Source organism: Rhipicephalus sanguineus, chromosome 2, assembly GCF_013339695.2.
Source record: "Rhipicephalus sanguineus isolate Rsan-2018 chromosome 2, BIME_Rsan_1.4, whole genome shotgun sequence".
Lineage (NCBI taxonomy): Eukaryota > Metazoa > Arthropoda > Arachnida > Ixodida > Ixodidae > Rhipicephalus > Rhipicephalus sanguineus.
This window is the reverse complement of record NC_051177.1, coordinates 151,414,718-151,437,120: the sequence shown is the minus strand read 5'-3', so window position 1 is coordinate 151,437,120 and position 22,403 is coordinate 151,414,718. Positions and strand designations below refer to the sequence as shown.

The 22,403-nt window shown below is 46.2% G+C and overlaps 1 protein-coding gene across 1 annotated transcript in view; it reads right to left on the bottom strand.

Moving 5' to 3' along the window:
• The window catches only part of LOC119381970 (apical endosomal glycoprotein), a 29,762-nt gene extending 13,528 nt beyond the window's left edge, over positions 1–16,234 (bottom strand). Inside the window, exons 1-2 of the mRNA XM_037649718.2 lie at positions 16,076–16,234; positions 3,234–3,324 (exon numbers count right to left, since the gene is read on the bottom strand). Of these exons, the coding sequence (XP_037505646.2) occupies positions 3,234–3,324; positions 16,076–16,234 (250 nt within the window). The remainder of the gene's footprint in view (positions 1–3,233; positions 3,325–16,075) is intronic.
• Between the last annotated feature and the right edge of the window lie 6,169 nt (positions 16,235–22,403).

Below are 22,403 nucleotides of genomic sequence, written 5' to 3'. Positions count from 1 at the left end.
AGAACAAGTCGCCATAGCCCTCGCCCTGATCGACGATCGATGCGGGGAGGTGTACAGTGACTCGAAAACCGCCATCAAGGCATTTCAAAGAGGTCGCATCGCTAAGCAAGCGGCCCGTATTCTTAATCTCCGTGGCAATAGCGTGTTTCACACCTGCACCATTTACTGGTTCCCCGCACACGTCGGCTCGATCGAGGGAGTTGCCGTCAACCCCAACGAGTCCGCCCACGAAGCGGCGCGCGCGTTAACTGACCGCACCGCTCACCTTACGGGCGACGACTCGACAACCGACTTCGACGGGGCACACAAAGATTCTCCAAGCACGTACAACGAGGTCACCAAATATTATTACATGGCCAGAAGAGAGTTTCCACCTCCTCACCCCAAACTCAATAGAGCTCAGGCGGTCTCGTTACGATTATTGCAGACACACTCGTATCCTTCACTCGCACACCTTAACGAAATCTACCCGCATAAGTACCCTGACGCCTCCTGCACCGCATGTGGTCAGGAGGTCGCTACCCTAGCTCACATGCTCTTGGAGTGCGGGTCGCTAGGCCCAACCTATAGCAAGCCCAGATGGGAAGCCATGCTGCACAGCCCGAAGCCGCAAGACCAAATCCTGGCCGTCCGATACGCCCGCGACAGGGCCCACAGGCTAGACCTGTCGGTCCCCACGTGGGAATAGCCGGGTGGGCGCGGGGGATGCTCTTCCCCACGTCTGTAACGGACCACAATAAAGTTGTTCTCTCTCTCTCTCTCTCACGTGACAAGCTGTTATGTCGTTTATGGCGGGAACATGTCATATGTCGACTAGCTATTACGCAATGTTGCTTCATTTTAGTCCCGTGACTAAATGTTACGTGATTTTTACTCACGGGAGCAGTTAGGTGATGTTGCGCGATTCTTGCCGTGCGACCAGTTACATGATATTACGTGATTTTTAGTCACGTGACTATTTATTACGCGATGTTACGTGATTTTAGCCACATGAATAAACGTTACGCGATGCTACGTGATTTTTAGTCACGCGACTAGACGTTTTGGTCGCTTGACTAGTAATTACGTGATGTTACGTGATTTTTAGTCACGTGACTGTTTAATACGTTATGTCACGTGATTTTAGTCACGTGACTTGTTATTACGTGATGTTATGTGATTTTTGTCACATGACTAGATGTTACGCGTTTTTTAGTCATATGACTAGAATTTTTAGTCACATGACTAGATGTTACGCGTTTTTTAGTCATATGACTAGAATTTTTAGTCACATGACTAGTTATTACGTGTTGTTACGTGGTTATGCCCACGTAACTGAGATTTTTAGTGGCTTGACTAGTTGTTATGTGATGTTACGTGATTTTTAGCCACGTAAAAGACTCGCCCGCCATAGTTTGTTACATTCCACGCCAGACAAATTGACGCACGCGTTGTGGCAGCGAAGCATAAGTTCAAGAGGACGAAGCAGGCGCGTACCGGTTCATGACGATGATGATTACTGTCTACACTACCCGGCGCAACGAAAAGCTTAAAGAGCTCCGCTCTTAAAATAGAAACACTACTGATAATAGTGCTCATGTTCTATTTGGCTAAAAAAGTATGCGCTAAACTTAAATGACATGGCTACTTTAGCTTCAGTTCTGGCTCGATTTGAAATCTGTCCAATGGCGTGCCCCGACACTTACCCCAAGTACAAAATTAGGTAAGTGGTCTGCAAACTTAAGTGCTAATAGGTCTGAACTCCGACTCGCGTACGCGACACTTCTTTATTATGAGTGCACTTAACAGCTTTAACGCGAAAGCGTTAGAGAGCCCGTCTCGCAGAAATTCCGGCGTCGGTGTCGATGCTTGTGACCGAAAAATCGGCGTTGTCCGTGAACAAAAAATTGAGATAGATAATAAGTAAATAATAAGTATCTCGGGGCCGCATGAGAATCGAACGGAGGTCTTTTGCTTTTGCATGACAGCCAGGTTTTTCACCACGGAGCCACGCCAGTGCTTGAAAGTACTCAGGGGAAAACATCTTATACAGGCGTCATGAAGCGCGAAGAGTCCCGCTAACACATGTAGTATTGCGTGGCACAAGATTTGAACTTCACCAGGCGTCACACCATGACCATTGCGTAACGAATGGGTGGTTTAAAGACCAGACCATTGCAAAGCGCTCATATATAATTAATCATCATCAGCGGCAGCAACATCATCAGAAAAGTGCGCAGGTGCGCCATTGCATTAGACGCGTGGCGGGTATTCGATTGTTGATTCGCTGATTCGCAATATGATGAATTATGGTGTATAGCTGGCACTTCGAAACTGCCCATGCAGTAGGAGTGCATTCTAGGAAACTTTGAAACGGCCTATGCTGCGCGCGCAGACATTCCTTTTCTCGCGGTGCTGTTGAGCTGTACATCTAGAACAGAAACCTGGCAAACGAATGAGAAAGCGATGGAAACGGGGCCTTGCGTTCTACTCTCGAAGGCGAACTGAAGCGTCCTCAAGCTTTAGATGCGAAGCAGCATAAGGCGGCGGCTTTGTCCATCTCTCCCGCGGCGTCCACATCCCCACTGCTCATGCGCGTCCCCTCCCCCTCTCGCGCGCCTCATTCTCTCCTGCGCAACACCGCGATGAGCGCCAGCGTCAACGCCGCCGCCAGTATCAGCGTCCCCTCTCCCTCCTCTACTACGCCTCCCCCCCCCTCTCGCTCGCCTGTCGACCGCATTCCCCGCTCGCCCTGTGAGAATTGACGGCCAGGCTAGAGGAAAGACACGACACGCGTAGCGTTCCTTTTCGCGTTTCACGATGCTTTGAATGGATGAATGCAGATTACGGCGCGGGACATCGCCCCAGCTTAAGAACCTGGCGAGCCAGCTCCTAAAAAAAATTACACCATCTCCCGCACAAGCGAACCATCTCCCCGCTGCTTCACATCCACACATGCTTATCTTAACGGGAGATGGTGTAATTTTTTTCTCATCCTCTCACTCTTAACAGATGGGCTTATTTCGCATAACGAACTACAACTTTACATCATAACACTTGAAATATGTTGTATTTATCTCGAATGATTCCACAAAAATGCCTACCACTCAACCATAAACTGCAGCGCAGATGTTACGCTTTTGCCTCTAGCAATTCGCGAAACGCCAATCCATTGTACGCAAGTACGCAAAATGCGCTGTCTCTCAAAAAGCAGCGTGACTTTAAAAATTCGAAAAATATCTTATGTCGCTTACCAGGTGGGCACTCTCCACTTTCCACTGTGAGGTCGTCCAGTGCCATAGTGCCTCTCTCGAATGCATCCCTGATGTAGAAGAGAACAAGAATCTGCGCACATTGAGAAGACAGCGTCTACAAACCGTACCAATGATTACCACTACTTTATAACTGGAAGCTATACAAAATGTTCCCTTTTGGCACCTCTCGACAGCGATGCCTGGTCGAAATGACAAACAAAATTGCCGAAAATTAACCAACTTTAGCTAAGGGCTGCAAAAGTAGCCGTAAGCTCACTCGTGTGTAAAAACGACAGTAGGTTTTTATTTAAGTGAATAAATGCAGAACCGTTTTGCGAAAACAAAAATACCGCCTGAACTTTTCCCGATCTGAATTTCCGTGCTTCAAGCATAATTTGCTGACTTTAGCGGCCATTTAGTGGAGAACGACATAGTTTATTAGTCAGTTGCAAAAAGGACGCTCTTAACGCGTTTTGCGCGACCTTTCACAAAAGGAGTAGAATTAACAACCATGTAGCGACAATAGAATTAGTAGGGCATGGGCGTGCTCAAAATGACAGTTGGGGGATAAGAAGTGTGAATTGTAGCCATTTTTGCAACCATTTTTTGCGTGATGCCGAAGTGCGCGCAGTTTACATTCCTGAGTCGCATTCCGCACCTAATATTAAGAAATGATATAAGATGTTAGTCCGATTTCCAATGTTATTGTCAATGAGTGCCAGTGCCCAGGATACCGAGCGCTTTTGATTGTCCTGTTCACATCCAATTACGGGTTAAAGACGCGTTTGGCAGTATAGGTGGCCTGCAAAATGAGGCCGCATGCAACAGTTTTCCCAGAATCCCGGCCACCTATCCAATAGTCTTGTCTTTTGTGTAATGCAAGTGCCAAAATAAATTTCGGGAACTGGGCACACTCCTTGGCCGCCTTGTTTGACACTGCATTGTCGAACGGCAGCGGCTGCGACATCACAGGATATTCATAATTTTGTTAAAATCGAGGAAACGAGAAAGTGGCCAAGAAATAGCCAAGTAACCAAAGCGTTTTTTCTGCCACCGGTGGCCTTAAAAAGCAGCCAAATTGGCGCAAAGTAGCCACACCTGGCAACACTGCCTGTAGTCTTCGCAAATGAATTCTGCGCCGAGGCGGAAATACTTTGTCGCAGCTAAAGTGGTATTCAAATGATTGATTGACAACACTGGTCAATTAGCTTTTAACAGCGAAGCTGTTTTAACAGCGAAGCAGAAATTATCATCATCGTGAACCGGCAGGCGCATTCTGCATCCTCTTCTTCATCTTTGTCCTCTTCTGCTTGACTCCCAGAACACGCGCGCCGATTTCTCCGGCGTGGCTTTTAATAACCCTGATATGTGAGAGAACGAGTCAGAGATAGAGAGAAATAAAGAAAGAGATAGCAAGAGAAAGAGATAAATTCTTGGCGAAACAAATTCTTCACGAGGCGGAATTCGAACCTGCGAACCCTCGATCTCAAGGCGACAGTCCTAACCACTAACCACATCCCAACCACATCTAGGCACGCGAGCCGTGCACAGTATAGCCTTGTATAGTATTATGTAGCAAGCGGGTGGGAAAGAGATGTGAGAGAGAAAGAAAGAGAGTGAGCGATAGAGAGAGAAAAGAATAAAAATAAGTAGGAAGTAAAGGAGAAAGGGAGAGTGAGAGAGAGAAAGAAAGGGATGAAAGAGGACAAGAGCAAGAAAGAGAAAGAAATGGAGACAGAGAGAAATAATTGAATAGAAATAAACAGAGAAAAAAAGACAAACAAAAAACTGGGAGAAGAGAGAAGAAAACAAATATAAGAAGAAAGAAAAAACTTGGAAAACTTAGGAAAACAGCGAAAACCAGGACTACATAGGTGCTTCTAAGCTCCGTTGTCCCTCTAGCATTGCACCTATAGTGCAAACTACACTCACAGATGTAGAGGGAGTACTGCAATAGTAGAGCGACTGTACACTCTCGCCAGAGTTCTTTAACGCCGTGGGGGAGTAGTGGAGAGTTAGCCGCGGAAGTTACTATTTCCTTGAAGGCAGAGTAAAACAGACCGCGAACTCTCTGCTACCCAGATAGAGTTCCCAATCTACGGAACTCCCGCCCCGACGTAGCGTGAACAGGGTCAGGAACTCCCTCCCAAGCAGACGGAGTACAAACTAGTGCGAGCTTCTGGCCGACGCCGCACAGAGATATATAATTGTCTCTTAACCATAGTCCTCCGAGCGTAGACGCCACAGATGTCACTTTAATGAGCAAGTTAATAGGATAGCTTTCAGCAATAAAAAAAAGTGTTTTTGATCTTCAGCCTTTGGTTTCTGAAACGCCAACAGAGGCAGCTTCGAAGTCTAGAACATCGGCAACTCCTAACACATTTCCATGTTTACGACACATCCTAATTGCCACTGGTATAAGGTGGACACTAAAGCATTACTGCAATAAAAAACAAGAGCCATGAAAAATAGTCACAGTCTTGCCGCAAGGGCGAAGCAATGAATGCGATAGCAAGAAAAGCGGCCCGTGATGGACGCGCTGCTACGCTGCAGAAGCGCAACTACCGTGAGAGCAAACAGCGGAAGCAAGGTTCCACCTGCGCAAATATTAGAAGAAGCGAGCAAGCTGGCCGACGACTTTTAATTACACCCGTTAATTTCTCAGAGTCCTGCCAGCGGTAAACGGTGTGTATATAACGCTCTCCGTTAGCCACCTGAAGGATCTGCGCTTTGTGGCGTAGTGGTTAGTGCCACGCGCTGCGGAGCGAGAGGTTGCTGGTTCGATACCGCGCTTCGGAAGCATTTTTCTGAATTATTTTTCTTTCGACTTATATATATATATATATATATATATATATATATATATATATATATATACATACTTATATATATGCGGTGCCTGACGGCGGCGACGGCAAAAACCAGCCGAGACTGTCCATATAATTGCTATCGCAATAGAAAATTGGCCGCGTATCTGCGTGCTTCGCTGCAAATGTCGTCTAAAGACGATAGAAGAGGCGCTGCGTGAGATATGGACGCCATCTGGCAATACGTCGGCAAACATGAGTTTTGTTTTGCGGGCTGGTAGTCCCGGCGCAGCGGAAGGCGAAGACCGGCCGTGACCAACGCGACCGGCGGGGACGCCAGCCAGCCCGAACACGCGGTTTGGCGCAAAGCGCAGAAGCAGAAGAAACGTCTGCACTCAACAAGTACTCTCCACACACTCTTTTATTTACACGTCGCCTGGGTAAAACAGGAATGCCAGAGCGGCGCCCCATGGCATTCGTACAGTGCAATACTGAACCGAAACCGAAACACAACCATGAGCTCGTGCAGAGGGCACGGAGGAAGGCAAGTTTCAGCGCAGTCGCATTTTCAGCGCAGCTTAAGAAACTGGGGTCTTTAGAATTACGTAAGTATGCATTTTCTTTTAAAGAAACACACCACCTAATACTTACCTAGTGATGTTGCGCCTCAGATATGCATAACGTTTGGTTTTTGATCAACAATGTACACAAGTATGAACCTAATAAGCCGTTCAAGATGGCTGGAATTGGGCAAGTGGTTCAACTTTGGCCATGTGGCTGAATCGAGTGATGTGCCGACAAACAGAAAGACAGACCGAAATTTCTGCGTTTAAGTTCCCCAAGAAAGACTGTCGTCTTTAAAAACGCTATATGTGTGTCATGTAGCAGAAGGGGTCTGCTTAACGTATGTAATATTGCGTGACAGAAGTGTGGAATCGCGCCAGGCGTCAAAACATGTGCATTGCGCAACGAGTGGGTGTTTTAAAGGCGTACCCATTACAAAGCGCTCAGGCACACTCAATCATCATCATCAGCGAAGTCATCAACAAGGTGGACCATTTCGTAGCTTCGCGTGTTGCCTTACGAACGCGTAGTGGGCTCTTCGCTGATTCGCAATATGAATAATTACGGCCTGGTGGGCCCTTAACAACTGTACTTGCAGTAGGCATTCTAGGATACCTTGAAACGGGCAATGTTACGCGCACACTCGTTCGATTCCTTACGACAGAGTTGAGGCATGCGCCGAGAACCGAAGCCAGTCTAGCGATTCGCCTCTTGCATTTTCCTGTGGTGCCCTATGACATTTTGGTAGGGGTTTGGTAGGGGCCGTGACAACCGGTATTGCCAGAACCAAAGCCTCCGACATGATGAGACGTTTCGCGACTTTTCCGATAGGTGAGAGCGCATGCACAGGGGCGTCGTGAAGAAGGCTAATTAAGAAGGCGATGCGCACGGGGCCCGATTACGCTATTGCGTTCCACTCTTGAAGCCGAATCTCAACCGTCCTCAAAGTTTTAACACGAAAGTGTTTTATGCCGGGGTCCACCAAGACTTCAGTGACGTATTTCCGTCACGGAAATGACGTCGAAAAAATATACACGATCAGATGGCTAAGAAAAAAAGGTACCGTCAACCGGTATCGAACCCACGACCGCTCGGTCCGCAACAGCAGATGCCGAGCACGCTATCCACTGCGCCACGGTCACAGACTCTGGAGGCTTTACCAACGCGCCTTTTATATCTACCACTCTCCTGGTCGGCTAGGTGATGTTGACCTCTGGGAGTGGTAAGGTAAAGAAAGTAATTCGTCATTGCTGTGGCCTCCGCGACTATCACCTGTAACGCGTTACGCGTCCGTCGGCGCGTTTTCAATAGAAGTTCAATTTTGTCAATGCCTTAACACACGGCGAGGTGGCGACCTTTGTCCAAGCGTCGTAAAAGCGTCGGCCTCGCTCAGCATCACGCTAATACAAAGGAAAAATAGCTCTGCGACGCGCGCCTGCCTCACCTGGCTGTAACACCGCGTTCCATGCTCACGCGCTCGCCCCGAGAAAAATCGCGGCTGGGCTACCGGGGCGGCACGACGCGCTTTGCGTTTCTCTCTAGTCCGGCCGTGGTGTTCAATCACATTTTAACATGCTGCGGGATGGCGACCAATTTCTGCATCCAATATGTGATGCTCTTTTGGCTATCACACCTAGTTCTCTGCTTACGCTTTCACCGCTAACTACTATAGGTACCACAAGGGTTTGTTTAATCATTTAGTAGGGACGTTAGTCAGCGGGATGGAGATGTACCACCAATCACCAAAGTGGGTGCATACACGTTAAATGGCGCCATTAGCTGCCAGACATCAATATACATTGTGCAAACTTTCTTATATCAATGCAGAGTAAGCATTCAGTTACTTCTGTAAGGGCACGCTTTACTTTCGTGTTATTCCGATTCCTATGACGGAGGGATCAACCATGTTTTTTCCGCCTATACAGTGTAAAGCTAGGAGGCAGCCACAGCGGCGCTTCTCTCAGACAAGCGTAAGAGTTCGTTGCGCTTATTTAGAGTTTAAAGGAGTTCAGGCACGAATTTTAAATATTTTCGGATTATTGCCCTAAACAAATACATTGGTGTCGAGAACCCTAAAAAGACAAATGTGGTGCCTGGGAATATCCCTACATTAAAACAAACATGGCTGATCCCTCCGTCATAGGAATCGGTATAACGCGAAAGTGAAACGTGTCTTCACAGAATTAGTGCTTATTGTGTAGTGATATATGAGAGCTTGTACCATGTCTATTCGTGTTTCGCAGCTACAGCACCGTTTGGCGTGGATGCACCCATGTTGACGCCTAGTACGTAGAGGTTCGTAGTTTGAGCCGCAAACGCGTGGGTCCCGCTGGCGCCTGTCTCGTTCCACCAAGGCACGATATTCTCCCGTCAAAATCGTGTCCTTTCTGCAGCACGTATTGCAGCAGTTTTGTTAGTCGGTGTTCTTGCAATTGAAGTAGACAGCGGGGGAGAAATCCCATTCGTGCATGTGGAAGCTGCACTTCTCCGATGATCCGACGCACGCTAACACGAAGGGGAAGGCAAAGAACGTAACTGCGTGCGACGCCAGCGCGGCCAGTGTCCCTCGCTGGTATCGAGACGCTTTAACCATGACCTCCGATATCACTCGCAATCTCGGAGTAAGCGCTAGTAGGTGTAGATCGTGACGCATTACTTCTTTTCACTTCTCACAGATGGCGGCACCGCCCTGCTCCGCCCCGCCTACCTACACCGCCAACAGAGGACACCGTGCGAGAGAGAATGTGTAAGAGATATAAAGCGCGTTTGTGAAGTGTCCAGCCTCTGCCAAGGTAGCGTAGATGGTTTAGTGTCGGGTGCTTCCTGTCGCGGCCGCAACGTCGTGGGTTCGATTCCCAGCGGCGATCTTTTAGGGGCGAAGCTCCTCTTAGTCTAACCTTTAGCAAAAGTGCAATTCGGCCTAGTTGGAACAAATTCATCCTTCACTTACTCGCGCTAAACACACAGGGACTAGAAGAGACTTACGAGGACAGGCGCGATCTAAGAACTGATTTATTTTTTAGAATACACACATATTTACCAGCCCACTGTTCTGCTCGATCAGGTTAAAAAATATTACAAGCGCACATAGCATCACACGATCACACGCCTTAACGTTCTGCCATCAGCAACAGCTCTTTTTCAATCAGAGAAACCGAGGGGTGGCTAACACACTTATCTTTGTGCCTTTCAATGTGATAGGCGTCCGCTATCTCCCTGCAAGTTTTATTTCGATGCCTGTATACAATAGCGGTACCTTGGAACCAAGGTGCGCATGCACACTCGCTACAATGCAGCGCTAAATGTGTGCTAGGGCGACCTTTCATACTGGACATGTGTTTTCTTACTCTGGTTTTAATACACCTACCAGTCTGCCCTAAGTACACATGACCACATGACAACGGAATGTTGTATACTACATTGATCGCACAGTCAACAAACTGGTGCGTGTGTTTAATACTACAAATTGCTTGTGCACTGTTCCGTCTTTCACATTTTTGATTCACCAAGGCACATACACCTCCGATCTTGTTCTTGGCCGAGAACACCGCCTTAACATCGTACTTTTCTGCTATCTTTTTTATTCTATGAGATAGCCCGTGCACATACGGAATCACTACACTGTAAACGAAAATTAGCCGAGATGGGAGCTTTTCCAGCATATGAGCCCCTAAAACCTCCATGCCCCAATCATTTACTCCGTGGTAGCGGGGTGAAGTCGGCACATGTCGTCGTAAAACGCCCCTTGCTTAATGAGGGAGTTTATGAACGACATGACCTTGTTAAACTCCCCACGGAGTTTTAGATCACGTGGTTAGAAACTCCCTATGGGAGGTTTAAAAAGTATTTTTGGTCGTGACGTGCGTGTCACGTGGTTAGAAACTCCCTATGGGAGTTTTAGAAACCATTTTTGGTCGTGATGTGTGTGCGTGTGTGAATGTGCGTGTGTGTACGGGCATCTGTTTGCAGCGACGATTTGCAGCGAGGATTTGCAACGGCCGGTTGGTTTGTGTAGACGTGTAGGACTATTTTCTCCACTGAACCGTTCTGGTCAGAGACAAGTTCAACTCGCGCCAGCGGCCGATCGCGAACACATCGAGTTGGCTGTCCCGTGTTTATTCTCCCGTCAAGCGGCAATGCCCATGCACACGAGTGCAAGCCTCCGACACGCCACGGATACCTCGCTTCAACGTGCCGAGTTACGAAGAACTGGGAAGAATAATTTCATCGGTAACAAAAGTAAGCTGTTGCGATCGTCAGCGGGTTGTTTCTGGAGTTTCACCGGCTAAAACTTCGAAGCAGTAAGAAGTAGGCTTCGCTACGTCGTCGGCATCAAGCCAGCCGGCGGCCGGTGTGAGAGCTGCGCCGGCGACGCGCTCGCCCCGACCACCGGCAACGCTTGCTTCTCGGAGTGTCACCGAACCGATGTTTCACCGGCTGCAACTTCTAAGCGGTAAGGCTTCGCTACGTCGTCGGTACCAAGCCGGCGGCGCGTAGCGAACTCGCACAGCCACACCGGTCGCCATGGCGAGTTCTATACGAGCTCGCACCGGCCACTGGTGAAGCAAAGAATATGTTTCACAGAAAATAAAAGCTGCTGGAATGAGTAAGTTTAAATTGTCTCTTTGTGCCATGCAACCACGGTTGTCAAACGTATAGCGAGAAGGCGAGCGCCGATACGAGATAGATTGAACCAACATGCGGCCGCCGCTGCACTGCGAGCAACAGGAACCGCGACTACGAGCCGTCTCGTTCGTTGTAAGTGCATCGCTCCGTAGCTTAACGTGGATAGCGGACACCTGTTTCTTTATTGTGTGTGTAAAATAACGGCGACGAAAACTGCACAGCAGCAAGCATTTTGTGATCGCGAGCTGCCGTTCGTCGTATAGCCATGCCGTACTCCTGCGAGAGGCCTAGCGACGCCGTCGGCAACAACGCGATATGCCGGCGGGGCGGCGCAGTTCTTCGCCGGTGTTGCTGAATGTGTGCCGCTGAAGCGTTCGTGCACGGCCGCTCGTGGTTCGTGTACGATTAGTGATTAGGTGCATTTTACGGACTCACGCACTGTACTGCTAAGGCGGATACATCCCATGCGACAGAGTGCCAGCTTATAAACAAAATTCGCTAATTAAAAAGGCGTTGAATGTTAGGCGGGTTTATAGTAAAAGACGGGTGTACCTCAGTAGTATCTATAAGCCCACCGCAAATACACACGTACGCCATGAATATTTGGTGCATAATTACGCGGAAAAGGGGTGTCCCATCCGAGCTACATTGGAGGTCAAGATGTGGTGCCTATATATACTCGTTGACCAAAGATTGGTTGTGAAGCGCGGGTGGCGAGCGGTTGTCAGTTTGAGTGTTGTATTACTTTGCGAATGTTGTGTGCATGTTTGTGTACGTGTGATCGAGTTTGCGTGTTTCGATGCTAATTTAATTAAAGATTCTCTGGTGCATGGTGCGACAGCGAAAAGCATTTTTTTTTTCGATGGTTATAAAAATTTACTCCCATACTTACCTGGAAAAGCTCCCCTATGGATGTAAACAAATACTCCCCTCAGTCCATCCAAAACCTCCGTCCTTAAGGGGGGTAAATTTTTTACTCCCCTGGATGGAGTATATAAAACCCCCATCGGGGCGTGCGCTAGAGGACAAGTCCATTTACTCCCATCTCGGCTTTTTTTTTTTTCTTACAGTGTACTACGTGGGAGCTAGAAACAGCCTGCCTTCCCTTTTCCGACGACGGCTCGTTTTTCTGTTTTAGCTTTCTTAAGAGTCTGCTGCCATTAGCTTGCAGCACCGACACCGAGTATCCTGCATCCTGCAGTCGAGCAACCTGTTCATGAAACGCGTCATGAGCTCTGTGAGAACAAGATTTTTGACAATGCTGACCGAAAACAATTCGTGACTATTCCATTCTTAACTCTCTTTGAATGATTTGAAGCATACTGCAAAAGCGGCTTGCCAACCCTCGGCGAAAACGCCCAACACACGTGGTCAGACAAAAATTCTAGCTTTAGATCCAGATATTGAAGCTTATTATGAACCGGTTCCTCTGAGTTGAAAGTTAATCCCTTGCCGGGAGAATTAAAGGCCTCTAATACAGTTCTTCTGAAATCATCCTCGCGAACTTTGCAGCCTAGGACTAAGTAGTCATCTACATATCTGTAGACCTTGTACACAAAACCATCTAGGCACCTTGCCAGATCCCTGTCTATACTACCCATGAATATGTTGCTTAGGACCGGGGCAACCTTGTACCCAATGCATACACCTCTTGCCTGAATGTACGTTTTTTTCGCGGAAACCCACGTGGGTGTTTACCAAAATAAAAGTGCAACAACTCTAGGAAAGACTCAATGGGCATCACGCACGTGTTGCGAAATGTCACTTCATCATTATCTTCTGTTATGCAATCTTTTACACAGTTCATCAACGGCGCATGCGGCACGGAGTAATACAAATCCTGAACATCTATGCTGATGCCCCAGCTTTTACTGTCAGCTGCCAAAAAATCTGCTAGGCCATCTGAATTACTCAGCAAAAATGGATCTTTCACTTCCAAAGAATTCAACATTTTTTGCAAATGCCCTGCAACAAGGCAATGCCAAGCACCTTTCTCCGACACTATCGGCCTAAACGGAATATCCTGCTTATGGGTTTTCGCGGTAAAAAATACAGCCAATTTCATACCTTTTGAATTCTTAACACTGCAGGCAAGTTTTTCTAGGTTACACTTTCTTAACTTCTCAACAGCCTTCTTCACGCTTTCCACATTGGCACCACATTCTTTAAAGCACTTGTGCATCGCCGCCAAAGCTTTTTCTACATACAAGGCCTCTGGTAGCACAACCAGCACCCCTTCTTTGTCAGCTTGAACAACCCTCAGCTCCTTGTCACCCAAGTACTTCGCAGTTTGTACAATGCTAGGCATAGAGTTGCGGCTTACCGGCGCTTGGGCCACGACGTCCACACATTCCACCACACATCTGTCCTTTTCCTTCTCTGGTACATGACGGGCAACGTCCCTTGTGAGAGATAACCTATCGACAATGTCAAGCCTTGGCTCAACGCAGAGCTTTGGTCCCAACGTCAGGATACTTTGTCGGCGTTCATCCACAGTTGCGCCCCCTAGTAGTAGAAGACTTCCATTTGGCGGCTCTTTTTTCTTCTTGGGTAAGTTGCGGCGGACATTGTTCCATAGGGCCTCAGTCACAATGTTCGTCTGTCTACACCAATCACGAAAGGCTTCCACATTGAGACGGCAATCCGAAGCAGACGCACAAGCCACTTTTAGGCAATCCTTGAAATGCCTCACCTGTCTCCGGCTCTCCGATCGCATAGTCTTGCTGATTCTTCGCCCATGTCCATCAGATGGGGGTAACCATCCAACCAGTGGCAAAACATCTACTGGACACTGTCCAATTTTTAGGAACCAGCTCAGCACGCGTGATCGGCATTCACAGAAAGCTATAAACGGCACTAAAACAACTGGATTAGTCAAGTCAAAATTAGGACACAGAGAAAGAGGGCCGGGAGAACTAGAAATATACTGAAGCAAAACTGCAATTCGGCCTAGTTGGAACAAATTCATCCTTCACTTACTCGCGCTAAACACACAGGGACTAGAAGAGACTTACGAGGAACTGGCGCGATCTAACAACTGGTTTATTTTTCAGAATACACACATATTTCCCAGGCCATTTTTCTGCTCGATCAGGATAAAAAATATGACAAGCGCACATAGCATCACATGATCACACGCCTTAACGTTCTGACATCAGCAACAACATCAGCAACAACAATCAGTTGTTAGATCGCGCCTGTCCTCGTAAGTCTCTTCTAGTCCCTGTGTGTTTAGCGCGAGTAAGTGAAGGATGAGTCTAACCTTATCACGCCTCTGGCGTAAGGCGTAACCGGCAGTATCTCCCGAACAGTATGATAGATGGCGCTGTCTCATAGAAGTACATACAAACTGCAGTTGAGTGATGATATTCTAGATGGCTCCGTACACAATCTGTGTCGTCATCACCATTTCTCGTCTCATTTCCTAGATGGCGTTGGTCCAATAGAAACGTGTGCAATAGTGCGCTTGTGTGAATCGCCACTAGATGGCATATATATATATATATATAATATATATATTTATACAGGGTGTTTCAAGAAATGTGTCCAACCTTCTCAAAAAATCAGGGAAATGCGATATTTCCTCGGGGCTTTCAGAATTGCTTTATCTGTAGCGGCAGGAATCTAAGGTAGTTAAGGACATCATTTAGGACAGTAATTAAGAAAGTTACATTAATTAACTTTTTAATTCGTGGAATTAGGTGATTGTGTCAAATGGGAGAATTGAAGTTCTTCATGCGAGGAACCCATCCGAGCTTTGAGATTTCGAAAAAGCGTCCTCTAGTAATTGTTGTGGCGTGGTGAAATTCAACGAAATGCAACGGCTTTCAACAGCGAAAGCCATCGAATTCGGTTGAATTTCATTACTTCGTAAGTATTACTAGAGGCCGCTTTTTCGAAATCTCAATGTTGGGATTGGTTTCTGGCACGAAGAACTTCAATTCCCCAATTGAACATAGTCAGCTAACTCCACTAATTGAAAAGTTAATTAATTTAACTTTCTTAATTACTGTCTCAAGCCATGTCTCCAAACATCTTAAGATGCCTAGCGCTACAGAAAAAGTCATTCACTCATTTTGAACGTCTCAGAAGAATATGGCAGTTGCGTTCTTCCATGTTTCTGTTTAGGGTTCGCCATTGAATTTGGTTGAACTTCATTACCTCGTAATTATTACTAGATACTACTTTTTCGAAATCTCAAAGTTTGGTTTGGTTTCTGGCATGAAGAACTTCAATTATCCTATTTGACACAACCACCTAACTCCACTAATTAAAAAGTTAATTAATTTAACTTTTTAATTACAGTCCCAAATAATTTCCTTAACAATCTTAAAATCTCTGTCACTACAGAAAAATCAATTCTGAAGGCAGCAATCAAATATCGCATTTTCCTGTTTTTTGAGAAGGTTGGACACATTCCTTGAAACACCCTGTATATATATAATTATATGAGGATGTGGATATATATGTGGATATGCTGTGAATATATATATATATATATATATAGTGTTTGTCACGTCTTTGATGATGTACTGGGCTATCGATTTGATTACTGCTGGGCGAAACCACTGAAGATTTCGCGGTGTAACCATGATTGCTTCAGGAGCTTCGCCCAAGCTCTTCATCATTCCCCCGTGGATATGCTGTGATTTTTTTCTCTGTTTTTTTCTTTCTCAACCGTTGGCGTCCATTTTACAATGTCATATCCGTAACGAATGTACTTGGTAGACCCCGGCATCAAACACTTTCGTGTTAAAAACATTTTCCGTTTCGATATCGAGGCAGCGGCTTCTCAGAGGCATGTCGTAGTGTGACGTCCCGGGGAAACAGCAACTCGCCACCTACCAGCGGCAGGTCTGTCATCTTCTCGCGGTGCACGTAACCAACGATGAGTGAATTCTCGCCCAGCGACACCGACAGTGATTTCTGCAATTTAGGCTGCATGCAGGATGCATAGTTCGCAAGCTCAGTGGAACTGTGTTGTCTCATCAGGATAATGCCCATTGCGGTGCGGCTCGCTTGCAGGTGCTCCGCGACGAAAACTTTAAAATCAACGTAAAATACGTTATAGGTCTTGTCCGACTCCCGTGTGTGGAGAGCGTTAACACTGCATACAAAGGAAACGAAAAATGTCCCTTTTTCAATGCCTCAAGATCGTGTCAGTACTCCTTTGTGAACGAAACGAATAAACACTACACGCTAAACGCAAAAAAAAAATATATATGCGGTACACTTGTGTACTTGATAGGGCTTGCCTTTTTTCCTGACTAGATTATGCGGCGACATGGCTTTTCTCAAAGTTCGTCTCGTGGTGTTCCGGCCTCACATAACATAGCAACAGCGTTGCCTAGGCACCCGGAGCACTCAGTGTCGATATCATCTTGATCGGAGCGTTGAATTTCGATTATTAATACCTCAAATTACGACTGTTTTTTGTATTATTTTCTAAAACGATGGGAATGCCATATTTTCTCACGTCCTACAACTTTCCCAGAAAGAGAATTGCCTCAAGATAATGAGTGAAAAGTCATCTACAAGTTTTTGCTAATTATTCATTTTAATAAAACTTTAGGTACTCCAGAGTATGTTCGCCTCGACGTAGAGTTCGTGCGCGACTACTGGTACCTGAATGTCAAAGCATAAAAAAAAATGTCTGCATTGTCTAAAGAAAACACCTTGTTTTTTACCTTGTACCTATTACTAGTCAGCAATTATCTTATCTTGAGGCCCTAGTGACGGAAACGTATTGTTGTTATTTGAAGCAAAAACATATCTTCAGCAATATGACTAAAACTCGCCCATTCATAGCCCCCAAGCTCGGACTATTTTATCCTTTGAAAATTGTCCACACTTGTACGAGTACTACGATTTTGCATAGTTGTAGTACTAACTTTACTTATTATAGTGTCCCACTGAAGCCTGCAAACAAAAATAATTACAAGACATACTTCTAATTACTGCTCTTTAGAATAGAAAAAAATCGAATCATTTTCACGTCATTTTTATTTCCCAGAAAGAACTTCTTGCACGAGCAAAAAGAACTTCTAGCATGGAAACACGTATGACGCACTGGTAGGATAGCTATTATATAAGAACTAATTGCATTTCTAAGTTCATTTAGCGAAATTCTCTTGCTCATGTTTATGTTTTGCACTTGGTAGCATATTGATATTAATGCAAAGTAGGGCATAAAAAAGTGCACAAGGATGAAAAAAAAAATCACCGCCATGTCCACGAAGTGAATGATGTTAGAGGAGCTTGCTCGGAGATGATCGGGTAACCCGCGAATGCTCCGTACACATTCCTCTACAATCATATATAGACATGACAGCGTTGTTATATGCGCATTACATACACAATGTTTATTAAATTACGGTTGGATCCACTGTATACATTTGGATGAGCTATAAACATTATATATACACAAGAGATGTTGTTTAACCAAGTTTAAGAAGGGCGTCCCTCGATGAGCTTGGGGACTCGTTTTTCTTTAAAGATGATTGCTTTATGATCAGTAAAGTATGTTGCCATGGGATCTTCGATGATGAGACACAATGGAAAGTTCGAGAAGGCAACATCGATACAGGTGCCCCTCATGGTGGTAGGACGTTTGCAGTCGTACGATACGCATCGGAGAGCGTAACGTGACATCATGTGTTGGCTGGTTATTGGCAACGCGAGATCTTCCCGAGCTGCTGCTGCGTTGCGAGCCCGTCGTACTGCTGCCGTTCATGCTGCGGAGCAGCAACGAAGAGTGTTCACTTAGTGAGCTCCCGGCGAAGAGAAAGGAAGCGAGCCAAAGGAAAGGCGTGGCCCTCGAGCAGTCACCTAACTAGCGCTTGCGCCGAGCGTGGTGTGTGCCGCCTTGTACCGCCTTGAGCGTCGGCGCGCCATCTAGTAAGCATTCTTGAAATCACCAGAGAGAGCACAGCTGCGCTCCTGGCGGGACCAACGAGAAGTAGTGTAGATGCCGTATACGCCGGAGGACACGCAGGGCATGGACAAGGCGCGAGCATAAGAAGCTTCGCGAGCAAGCTCCTAATAAATTGGATTTCTTCCTCAATCCGGAGAATGGGGGGCAAGGGAAGCCTGGCGTGTGCGTGCCTGACGTACTACTTTTCTTTCTTTCTTTCTTTCTTTCTTTCTTTCTTTCTTTCTTTCTTTCTTTCTTTCTTTCTTTCTTTCTTTCTTTCTTTCTTTTCACTTCCTTTCTTTCTTTCTTTTCCTTCCTTTCTTTCTTTTCCTTCCTTTCTTTCTTTCGTTCCCTTTCTTTCTTTCTGTCTCTCTCTCTTTCTTTCTTTGTTTTCCTTCCTCCCTTTCTTTTTCTTTCTTTCTTTTTACTTCTTTCTTTTTTCTTTCCTTTTTCTTTCTTTCTTTCTTTTTTTTTTTCTTTCTTTCTTCCTTTCTTCTTCCTTCCTCTTCTTCTTCCCTCCTTTCTTTTCTTCTTTCTTTTCTTTTCTTTCTTTCTTTTCCTTCCTTTCTTTCTTTCGTTCCCTTTCTTTCTTTCTGTCTCTCTATCTTTCTTTCTTTCTTTTCCTTTCTTCCTGTCTTATGTCCTTTAACGTTGCTACATTTCATGGATGAAGGTCCTATTCTCGGGATGAAGGGAGGAAACAGTTGGGAGGTAGCATTGCGCAATGCGCAAGAAAGAAAGAAAGAAAGAAAGAAAGAAAGAAAAAAGAAAAAGAAAGAAAGAAAGAAAGAAAGAAAGAAAGAAAGAAAGAAAGAAAAAGAAAGAAAGCAAGACAGGATCAAAGGAAATAAAGAATGATAGAGAGACAGAAAGAAAGGAAAAGAAAGAAAACAAGACAAGAAGAAAAGAAGAAAGAAGGCAAGAAAGAAATTAAGAAAGAGGGACAGAAAGAAAGGAAATGAAAGAAAGCACACCTCGATATGAGATCCCATTTCCATATCAGAAATGGCTGATCGCTGACGAGTCCACGACCGAGAGAACGTCTATTTATTGGAGAACGGCGCATACATATACGCAGGTGAGCCGGACACCTTCGATTACAGAATTTCTTTACGTTCGGATTTCTGTACATTCGCCGGCGCGGGGTTTCTCGCGAACAATGCCACCGCCACCACCACCACCGAAATCTGTAATTCATAGAAGCTTGTCTTAATAATGTTCATACCTCTTGTCGCCGTTCTATTCTTGTTTATTCTTCTCCCATTTAGATACTCGTATGGGTAGGAATAAGCTTTAACCTCAACCTGACGTCCCCATTGCACGAATGCAAGAGCATAGCGAAAGTTTCATATCCACCATAGCTGGGCATGCCCCTGGCGATCGGGGCTGTAAACTGCCCGAGAACGAGAATAGCAAAGTAGTTTTGTGTAATATAGTATGTTTTAATGCATAAGAATATTCTTAATAAAGAAAACGATAGTTCTAAAATGCTATGAACTCGGCTTCGGATAATAACTTATTTATTTTCGAGCCACTGCTGTCGAGGCTAGACACTCCGTCTCGGCGAAGTGAGTTTGGCGAACGCACTCGCCGGCAAGTGCGCTTTGCAGCGAGTGTCACTAAACGTTCCCCTGTGAGAGCGTGCGAATGGCACTAGCGGCGAAGTGCACTCCCTCAAAGTGCACTTAAGTTCCCCGTGTGACAGGGGTATTACACTGCTTTCTTAGAAATGTTCGATAGAGTACGATGTACTCTTCTATGGGTGAGGTTAAAACCGTCCGGGTACAAAGAGACACACAGGGAAGTTTATTGCATACTATAGTAACAACAGTTCAGGTGAGTTCAACTGCAACGAGTAACGAATAATTGAAGGACACTTTGTAAATTCCAAAGTGTGTTGTGGAATCATCACAGGGCCGCTCGGAAGCCATCCGACTTAAGGCCGTTTCACATGACACAAAACATAGCGATTTTCAGGCTGCGAATTCGCTCGCAGCGAAAAAAAAGGCCGATCGCTCTCGCCGCGGCGGTCAGCGGCGAGCGACCAACATGTTGGAAATTTTTCGCTCTGTTCGCAGCGGCGGAGCGATTTTCTAGTCGAGACCTGTCGAAATTGTGCCGACCCGGCCGAGCCGTCGAAAATTGCGCCAACGAGTTTGTTTTGACTATGGCCGTTCTTGCGTATTTTCAAGTGAATTTAGATTGTAAAGTGTTTTTAAATGACAAGACAGGCGTTCTCTTCGCTACCGGTGATGAAAATTTAAGAATATCATAACACACAGATTGTTACATTACATTCGAAAATTATGCCGTGTCTGCCCCGAACAACGGCAGCAAGAAACTTTGCGCGCCGCGCCAGTCGCAGAGCGAAAATCGCAGACCATTCGTGGTCCATGTGAAACGAAACCGCCATTAGCGGCGGTTGCGAACAGAGCGAATAGAGCGAACCGAGCGATTTTCTTCGCTGCAATCGCGGCATGTGAAACAGCCTTAACTCGACTGGAAGCGGCGGCGGTGTCCAGCGGCGTCGCTGACGGACGCCTCCGCTGGACGCCGCCGCCGGACGCCGCCGCCTCTTTCGCAAAAGTTACGCAACGCGCGTTGGAAGGAGCAACGCGGAACTGTTGCTATGCGCCGCTGTCCCATCACGTGATTGCTGAGACGCCACAGCTGGCACCGTGCTAGGGTAAGGACGGGCACCGGCGGACACCGCAAGCATGAGACATTAAAAGCTTTCACTATAAAAAAATCGCTTTTATGGCACGTACAAACAGAAAAGCACAGGCACGATGTAACTAATGCACTCAGACACTACCACAGACGATGGATCTCTAACAGGAAAGAAAAAAACAGACTACGTTTGCACCGGTAGTCACGTACCAGTTGGGAAGAAGTGCTATACATTTGTACTCCAAACATGCGGCGATCACGTGTGTCTCCACCTTAGGCCGGCTCATAGGATACTTGACTCATTTTTTTCCCGTGCCAGGTGTTTTTAAAACAGCAGTATAGGAAATTCAATATTCCCCTTCCCCACCACGCCACCATCTGAGCAAGGATTCTTCACCTAGCGTTTTCTCTGTTCAGTAAAGTACCGAACCATGATCTTCTGTAAAGCTGGGTACTCAGTTCGTTGTAGTTGTCGGCGTGCTTCGGCTAAACAAAAGAAATAACACACCCATATGTAAAGTCTAGAAAGACCATATCTAGCCAAAAAGCGGATCCAGAAATTTAACAATTACTGTCCACAAGTTCCTGGGTTGCGCCATTCGCACCATAGAATATACACTCTTAGCAAACGACCGCTTAAAACAACGCATATAAGGCGGAAAGTAGGTCAAATTTTCGACGCTTATAAATGGCTCTCTAAGCGGCCTACTTATACGGCTCTTTCATGCGGCCCTTCTTTATACGGCCTCTGGCTAAGCGGCTCTTTCTTATGCGGCCTAAATTTATGCGGCTCTTCCCTATGCGCGGCCATCTCGTTGCCAGAAGGCCGTTTAAAAGTGACCGCTTAAAGTAACGCATACCCTCGATGTGGTTAAGCGGTATTTCAGGTCAAATCTGTCCGGCTTATATACGGCTCAAATGCGGTCGAAATATGCGGTACTTTCGCAAATTTTAGAAAAAAAAGAATTCTTCTACGTTGTAGTGATCGTGCAGTTTTCCTCTTTTTTTTCTTTTTTTTTCTTCAGCCTTTCAACTCATGAATATGCATTTACACATCACAAGAACACTGCACAGAGAGTCACAAACCATGTATCAACACACACACACTCCACACGGGGATTTTGAACCCAGGCCAACCGCGTGACAAGCAGACACTGTAACCACTACGCACCGCACCACACGATCTGGGTGGACTTCCGCGGCTTTATATATGCACTTAACGTTATCTGGACGATTTTACGATCGGCTACAACGCTATAATTTTGCATATATGAGAGGCATCGTTCGCGTATAATGCGCGTGTATACGTGTGGCACGACCTTAGCGAACCCTCGCGGGCAGTCACAGTCAGTTTGTGTGTGGAATTATGTTTCTCGTCGACGGCTTGCGCATCCCGCACGGAGACAGAGGTGAACAATGAACGATGCGTTTCCGAGTGCATTTCCATTTGCCGGCATCATACAGCAGCCGAACGTGCCCTGATGTGCAACCAGCCGCCAAAGAAAGTTTTCTGCGATGTTTGACGCAGTACAGGCGGTGGAAGTCAGCTGATCTCATCTCTACTTGGCGAAGTACAGTCTCCCACGTCCT